General features: G+C 37.9%; 1 protein-coding gene across 1 annotated transcript; it reads right to left on the reverse strand.

The window, feature by feature from the left end:
* Positions 1-374: 374 nt before the first annotated feature.
* Positions 375-4,908, reverse strand: YAE1 (YAE1 maturation factor of ABCE1). Its single transcript, XM_052638995.1, has 3 exons — positions 4,764-4,908; positions 3,219-3,340; positions 375-1,409 (listed from the first exon to the last, which is right to left on the reverse strand). The coding sequence occupies exons 1-3, from the start codon at positions 4,905-4,907 to the stop codon at positions 980-982; spliced, it is 696 nt and encodes a 231-aa protein (XP_052494955.1). The 5' UTR covers position 4,908; the 3' UTR covers positions 375-979.
* Between the last annotated feature and the right edge of the window lie 3,886 nt (positions 4,909-8,794).

Raw genomic sequence — 8,794 nt, forward strand, 5'->3', positions numbered from 1 at the left:
AAAAGAGAAAGGAGGTGGGGATAAATTGGGAGTTTCAATTAATGTGTACACACTACTATATATAAAATAGATACAAAGAATCTACTGTACAGCACACAAAACTATATTCAATATTTTGTAATACCCTATAATGGAAAAAAATATATAACTGAATCACTTTGCTGTGCACCTGGAACATTATAAAAAAATTACACTTCAACAAAAAATCAGTAATACTTAAATAAAAAAACTAAAGCAAACTTTAGAATTGTTTTTAATTATCAGTATAAACATGTCTTCAGCTTTACACTTATTAGCCTCTTAATTTCAAATATAATACATCTACATATACATATATATATATGTATGTGTCTATTTACAACTTTAGCCTTTAGGTTATTTTTTGTAACTTTGGTCTGATTAGTTGACGAGGTCCTAATCATAAGACAATGTGACAGGAGCAGAAAGTAGGGCTGAGTCCTTACAAAATAACAGTTGATGCTTGAACACATGGGTTTGAACCCTGAGGGTCCACTTACACTTGGACCTTTTTCAATAGTAAATATTACAGTACTATATGATCTGAGGCTGGTTGAATCTGAGACTCATAACTGCAGATATGGAGGGCCAGCTATAAGTAGTACGCAGCTTTTTTTACTGCATGGTGGGTGGGTACTTTTAAAACCCATGTTGTTCAAGGGTCAACTGTAGTCTGATTCTTGTTAATTTCTTATAGTAATGAGTCCCCAGAAATTTGAAAATGAAGACAACTGGAATTTTTGAGCATATCTTAAACCACATAAAAATTGCCAGTGACAAAGAAAGAAGGATTAGATTACCTTTAATAGTATTAATTTTGAAGATGTTTCAACATTACATGAAGGGATACCCTTACAAGTGAAGTGTAGAAACCAGTGCAAATTTTGGTTAGCTTGTTCAGAAACAAAATGTTCTAAAAATGTTCTGAACATCGCTTCCATTATTAAAGTGAAGGTAATTTTTATAGTTGTTTGAGGTGTTGTAATATGTCTACTGATACTCCCAGCTGTTTTACCAAACTGGCTGTCTGTTCTAAAATCCAAGTGAGGCTTGGGTTTTCAGGGCGTTCATGCTCCTGGGCTCTACAACATTCTAAAGATGAACAATCTACCTGACTAAGATTCTTACTACAGTTTTTGTTAAACTCAGCATTATTTTCACAGAATCTTTCATCTTTAGCTTCATCAATCTTTTCCTCAGCTGGAGCTACATGATAAAGGTCCATATCCTGAAGGGAGTCCAATAAGTCTACAACATGTGGCTGTGAAGTGACTGATCTCAGATGTCTGAGCACATACTCTTCACACTGGCCAACTGCATCCAGAAGATTATTTATTTTACTGACCAAAGCCGAACTATCATCATGAAGGTGACACCAGGAGAGCAAAGCACTGAACGAAAATATAAATAAGAGTTAAAGAGGAAAAAATTAAACAATCAAAGGCTTTTAGAATTTTTGAAGCTAAGGCTTTCATGTTTCTCTTCTAGATAAAATCATGCAAAAATTATTCATAATAGCAATGTGAGTCAAAATCTGGAAAGTAATGATGGTAAAATAAGATTATAAATATAAGGACATTATCTTTCAACAGAAATTAAACAACTGGAGTTAATCATATAAACCGTTTATAATTCATAACCCCTCCTTCACAGGTCCTCATCTATTTTCCCTGATTTTATTTTCCCCTTATGATTGTGTAGCTTCTGTTGAAGATGGATACAACTCAAGAGAAAGAAAAAACCTGAAAAAATAGTTTTTCTTTTAAAGGCAGCAACCAGCTTCTAAACTAGTGTTTCTCAATCTTGGATGCACATCAGAATTACCTGCAAAACTTTTAAACCTTATCAAGGTTCAGGTCACACCTGAGACCAATTAAATCAGAATCTCTGGGGGTGTTATTTTTTTAAAAGCTTCCCAGCTGATAACAAGGTGTAACCAAGGTTAAAAATCACTGTTATAACCGTATAGCTGCTTGACATCAAAACTGAAGGTGAGGGGGAAAAAAGTTTTGAGACAACTCACTTTTCCAACTTTGTTAGATACTTTACTAACAATTTTATTGAAGGAGGTTAGAATTCTTCCAGTCTTAATAATTATTTTTCTTTACTGTTTTTTAGTACAGATAGTACTTTTACTTTCCTACATTCATATTATTCATCTCACGAAATAATGGTTATTGTGAAAAGTAACAATGTTAGACCAGGGACTGAACGCAGGCCATGAAAATAAAAACATGAAGTCCAAATCCACTGCATTGCCACCAGATACCCTGCAATAAGTTTTCTAAGCTTATAAAAAATTAATTTAACTTGATGTGAAAATGAACACATGACCATTTTCTTACTACAGTATACTATAAATGCTGATTCCTGACAGCTGAATTTTATAAAACCTCAAATGTAATGAACTTTTGTATTGATAACTTTTTTCTAATTTTATTTTTAATTTTAATTTTTTTCTTGGCTGTGCCATCTTATGGCATGTGGGATCTTCATCTCCTGATAAGAGATCAAACTTGCATCCCCTGCATTGGAAGTGCAGACAGAATCTTAACTACTAGACTGCCAGGGAAGTCTCTGTCCTGTTAACTTTCATTTCATACCTTGTAAAAATCAGTGATTCTTTGAAGCATTTATGTTTTTCTCTATAGAGGAAAGGTTAAAAGGTACAAAGCATCAAAGAGGATAAGCATGCCGTGCTCCATAGCTCCATGTGCCTTTGGACCACTTGGTTCTAATACATGCCATTATTCCTATGAAATTCTGACAGGTGTTCAAAGTTCAGAAATAAAGTAAATGGAATACTTTTTCTGTTACTGGCTATACTCTTCATCAGGTATCGCTAGTCTAGACATCTGTTTTATTGTGTTCTGCCACATGTGCAAGAATAAAAACGTTACCCAAAACCTGAAGATTATTTCAATTACTTTGAGAGACAGATTGGTGGTAGTTCAGGTAGCAAAAAAGAAGACACCTTTGTATCATTTCTTTGCAATAAAAGACAACATCTGGCTCACATACTAAAGTGGATAACTGCTGACTTTTTGAAGGCAATTTTAGTTTATGCTCTGCAGTACCCTTTCATGGATTTAACACTAGGGGAAACAGTTCAGCTTACACTTTTTTACATATTACTTTCATCAAAACCCTCCACTAGTACAAAGGTTAAAATAATTCAGCATTTAAGTTTTAAAAATTACCTCAATGTTCCTCTAAGTTGTCCATAGTTTATGATGACTTCTGCACCTTCCTTATAACCTTGATTGAAGCCTTGTTGAAGAGTAACTGCTTTGCCAGCATCTATTCCATCTCTGTAGCCTTCCTAAAAATAAGTAATGAAGAATTACAGTTGTAACTTAACACCAAGTAAACCAGTGTAGATTTTTCTAGAAAGTCACAGAACCAATTTAGAAACTGATGAAACAGGCCTCTATTGTGTTATTTAACATCATGGTTCTATAACATATGGCATAATCACACAACCAAAGTAGACTAGGCTTCTCATAAAAGTTTATTGTTGGTTTATCCCATTTTTGTAGTCTAGATTTATTGGACACATTTAAAAATATTGATTCTACATATATACAAAAAAAAAAAAAATCCCTGTTAGCAATAGCTCCACAGAAAGGAAACATGGAGAATCAGGGGTCTGGTCCTTTAGAAACTGGATTGGTGTGAGTGGGTAAGGCAGGGCAGGGTTACCAAGGTCTTGGAACTGGAGTAGGGAAAGAGGAAATTGGTATAGTAAAAGGAAGATGAGAGGGCTGGTTTTAGAAATTCTGCTTGATTTAGAAATTTTCCTTAATTTAAGTAAACTGAAAATCCTCTGTGCCCAAGGATTTTGTCCTGCCACAACACTCAAAAGGTGCTCAATATTTACTGGTTTAGCCCCAGCTTCACGTAAGGCATTTCTGAAGTTGACAACATTGTTGTTCTGCTAAGCAAATATTATTTTACTGAGACATTAAATAAGGGCAGATTTAATGGCAATTTAATGGTTGGCAAGGACACTAGCAGGCACAGATCTCATCATTTGGTCCTCACCCTGAACTAAGCTCTGAAAGCTCCACCTGGAAACTGGGTGTGTGGTATTAAGCTGAGACTCAATGAATAGTAAGACAAATTAGAGATGGATAATTCACACCCAACAAATTAAAAAAAACACATTAATACTCCCTTACATAGCCACCACCATTCCTTATTTTCTTCAGCCGCTCAGCCTTGTCTGACTCTGTGACTCCATTCCTTATTAGCTTTCTCTTACTGCCCTCTGACAGCATTCTTAAGTTCACTTTTTCCATCTGTCCTGATTAACACTACTCCTAACTTTAGGCTCCCCATTCATTCAAGCAATCCATGTCAACTGCCTACATGTCCCTTGACAGGCATAGTTAGAACAGTGTAAATGTTTCTCCTCCACCCCTTTTCCTCTGATCCCCATCAAACTGAAATCTCTTCAAAGTCTTTGACAAATGTTATATTTTTCGGTCCCCGGTGTCCATCCAACACACTCCACGGGCGCTCGAGGAAAGCATCCTGTGGTGTCGCACGGTTTCAAGTAACCCATTGGGAAACTCTAGCAGGACATGGGCCAGACTGAATGGTAAGGGAGAGGGAAGGCAGCGCCAGGCCAGGTCGCGACCACTCCGGCCTTCATCCTGGGACCCCACCTTCTCACAACTCCCAGCTCCAGCGCTAACAACCCGGTACAGCAACGGACCCCCGCCCTCTCCACGCAGCTTTACTTTGACTCGTCTCTGCATATGGCTCTGCCATTCCCGCTGCACCAGGAGCGACTCATCAGCTTCCTCGTCAAACACGTCCCCCTCCTCTTCAGGACCTTGGACCAAAGAAGCAGCTTGAACCCACGACATCACTGAGGCAACCATAGGGCCGCCGGACGCCGGAAGGGCCGGCAACTCCTTCCGGTCCGAGGGGCGGGGCGAAAACAGACTGCGGGGCTCGCGGCACCGCTGCGCGTGCGCGTAGGTGTGCGCGGTGTCTGAACGTTGTGACGGTTTCACAGGGTGGTCACCGGTCCCAGGAAGGTCCTGGTTTCCCCCTCGAGGCTTTTGCTCCCTGATATTTGGAAGTACCCATAACTAAGCTGGAAATGTCGCCGTGCACTTGTGGGCCGGGCGGGTTCCTCCCACGTGGAACCCCTCTGACCTTGATTGCGGAAGGCAGCGCCAGCATTCAGTAGAACACTGTGCTCTTCTACCGTGGTGTCTGCTGGGGTCTGGGTTTTGAAGACGCGTGCATTGGAAAAACCCTTCGAGGTAGTTCTTTTGAGGCACTCCGTCATTCCCTAGTGGCTCAGATGGTAAATCATCCGCCTTACAATGCGGGAGACCCGGGTTCAGTCCCTGGGTCAGGAGGATCCCTGGAGAAGGAAATAGCAACCCACTCCAGTACTCTTGCCTGGAAAAATCCCATGGACAGAGGAGCCTGGTAGGCTACAGTCCATGGGGTTGCAAAGAGTCGGACACGACTGAGCTTTCTTTCAGTGCATTTAAAGGTTTGGACTGCCTGACTGTTTCAACTGTTAGGAGCGTGGAACAAAGGACATTAAAGAAATTAGGATATTGCAGCCCTATTGAGATCAGTAAATATAGAGAGCGTTTATGAAACGAAATATATTTCTCATTGATTCACAGCATCCTTGTCTGACTCCTGTTCCTTCTGAAATGCCAGAGAAGACCACTGGTGAGGATGGAGACTTGTCTTTATATAAGAATTCAGCACCAGCACTGTTCCGAATTGTAGTAGGTGTTGAAACAAAAGTTAATGAATGAATAGATATCATCAGTATTCCTGTTTGGCCCTTTGCGTACTCATGTGGTAGTGTGTGTTCATAGCTCAGTCCTGTGTGACTCTGCAAGCCCACAGACTGTAGCTCTACAGGCTCCTCTGTGCATTGAATTCTCCAGGGAAGAATTCTGGAATGGGTAGCCATTCCCTCTTCCAAGGGATGTCCCCTACCCAGGGTCTCCTGCGTTGCAGGCGGATTCTTTACAGTTTGAGCCACCAGGGAAGCCCATGTGGTAATGATGATTTACTTAGCTAACAAATTCTCTTGAATATTTGCCTTGTGCCAGGCACTGTTATATGCTTTTGAGATACATCAGTGAACAACACACGGAAGTCCCAGCTCTGACATTCATGAGGAATTGCCAGAGGATAAGCAATAAACACTATATTATGATACATGCTATGAAAAAATATTTAGAAACAAGCAAAGTAAAGAGAGCTATGGGTATGTGTGTGAGTGAGGGCAGTTAGGTAGTATATGTTACCATTTTAAATGTTCAGAGAAAATTTTTTGTATATATTTAATATATGAAAAATATATGCAATACTTGGTAGGTCCATGGAATATATAAAAACATTGTGACACTTTGTAACAAAAAACCTTAATAAACTAATCATAATCCAATATAATTGATAAAAAATAAGTTACTCCAATAATTTTAATTAAAATTTAAATATAATATTGGACATAAGCATCTTCCTAAATAACATTTGAATCAAAAAGTAAATAAAAATTAAAACAACATAATAAGCAATAAAAATCAGAATAATTCGTACCAAAAAAACTTGAGAACAAATGAAAGCTGTCTTATTAGGCAATTCTGGAGGCTTTAATGTTTTTATTATTAAAGAAGAAAGAGAAACAAGACAGAATTACTATGTATCTTAGTTAGAAACAAACTGATAGTAAGGGAAGCAGTAAAGAGAACAATTGAAATTAATAAAATATGAACACCCAAACTTGCATAAGTAATTCCAAAAGCTGGTTGTTTGAAAACACCAATAAAATAGACAATCCTTTTCTGACCCTGAATTAAAAAATATATATATACAAGATAAAAATGAGAAGGAAGGTAATGATATAGAAAAAAAATCAAATATTATAAATTACTGACTAAAACTTGTGACACATTTGAAAAGAGGTGATATGAATGACTTCCTAATAAAATTTATCAAGCAAGTAGAAAACGTGAAGAAACTAATTACCATAGAAAAATTGGAGATTAACTATCCACTATAAAAATAGCATAGAGATGAAAATTTTACAGTTAAATGCTTTAAATCCTTTTTAATCTTTAAAGAATGATGGATAAATAAATATCATTTTTTTACTCTTGTAGGGCACAGAAAAAGAAACTCCCTAAATTATTTCATGAAACCAGCTTTACTCTCATCTGCTAAAGTTAATATGAAAGAACTCCCAAAGTTCAAGTTAGCTTATGAATATGTATTGAAAAGAGAATCCAGTATCTTATCAAAATAATAATTCAAGAGGTTTTATTTCATGAAAGCAAAATGTTGCAATATTAGGAAACCTATATTTCACTGCACCAACAGTTTAGAAGAGAAACCATGTATTGTACTAATAAAAGCAGAAAAGTCAGTTGGGCTTCCCAGGTGGCTCAGTGGTAAAAAATTGTCCTGCCAATGCAGGAGACTCAAGAGACACTGGTTCAGTCCCTGGGTTGGGAAGATCCCCTGGAGTAGGAAATGGCAACCTACCCCAGTATTCTTGTCTGGAAAATTCCACGGACAGAGGAGCCTGGTGGGCTACAGTCCATGGGGCCGAAAAGAGTTGGACATGACTGAGCACAAACACACACACACGCACTTAAAATTAAAAAAAAAAGAATCACTCTTAAAATAATATAGAAAATACAAACTGATAAGGATTTTATAAGAAAGTCCAACAGCAAGTGCTATCCTGAACATTCAGATGTTAAGCTATTTCCCTTAAAGTAGGGAAAAGAGAGAACATCTGGTGATCACCATGATCATTCAGCATTCATTTGGAGATTAGTGAATTGCAAAAGAGAAGTAAACAAAGTAATCTGTATAAATGTTGGATAATAAGAAATGAAGTTATTTTTATTGTTTGCTGTTTATGTGATTTTATGCCTAAGTGAGTGAAAGTTGCTCAGTCATGTCTGACTCTTTGTGACCCCGCGGACTATACAGTCCATGGGATTCTCCAGGCCAGAATACTGGAGTGGGCACTTGTTCTCTTCTCCAGGGGATCTTCCCAACCCAAGGATCAAACCAAGGTCTCCCACATTGCAGGAACCCAGGTCTCCTGGATTCTTCTCCATCTGAACCACAACGGAAGCCCAAGAACACTGGAGTAGGGAGCCTATCCCTTCTCCAGCAGATCTTCCTTGACTCAGGAATCAAACCAGGATCTTGTGCATTGCAGGCAGATTCTTTACCAACTGAGCTATTAAGGAAGCCCAAGACTAAGACTTCAGTTAAAAAAAAATGAATAAAGGAATTCGAGAAGTTCTCTGGATACAGGAAAAATAAATTGATCAATAATAGCCTTTTTACTTTTTAGCAATAACATCTAAAAGCATAGATTAGATATTCCACTTGCAATACCAATGAATACTATTAGATATAGTGTTTATATATTCAGTATTTGGTGTTTATTAGTATAATATTTATAAACACTGGGAATACATTTTAAAAAGTCAATTTTATTAAAGTATAATTTACATGCAGTACTATGCATAGGGTCATGGAGGAGAGTTCTGACAAAATATGGTCCACTGGAGAAGGGAATGGCAAACCACTTTGGTGTTCTTGCCTTGAGAACCCCATGAACAGTATGAAAAGGCAAAAAGATAGGACACTGAAAGGTGAACTCCCCAGGTCGGTAGGTGCCCAATATGCTACTGGAGATCAGTGGAGAAATAACTCCAGAAAGAATGAAGCGATGGAGCCAAAGCAAAAGCAACACCCAGTTGTG

This window comes from Budorcas taxicolor, chromosome 4 (genome assembly GCF_023091745.1).
Source record: "Budorcas taxicolor isolate Tak-1 chromosome 4, Takin1.1, whole genome shotgun sequence".
Lineage (NCBI taxonomy): Eukaryota > Metazoa > Chordata > Mammalia > Artiodactyla > Bovidae > Budorcas > Budorcas taxicolor.

What these genes read in the sequence shown, in the direction of transcription:
- YAE1 (XM_052638995.1), bottom strand. Translation starts at nt 4,907, where the DNA reads ATGGTTGCCTCAGTGATGTCGTGGGTTCAAGCTGCTTCTTTGGTCCAA. An exon ending in ATATGCAGAGACGAGTCAAA is followed by an intron (nt 3,341 to 4,763) that starts GTAAAGCTGCGT and finishes ACTTATTTTTAG; the next exon opens with GAAGGCTACAGAGATGGAAT. An exon ending in CAACTTAGAGGAACATTGAG is followed by an intron (nt 1,410 to 3,218) that starts GTAATTTTTAAA and finishes ATTTTCGTTCAG; the next exon opens with TGCTTTGCTCTCCTGGTGTC.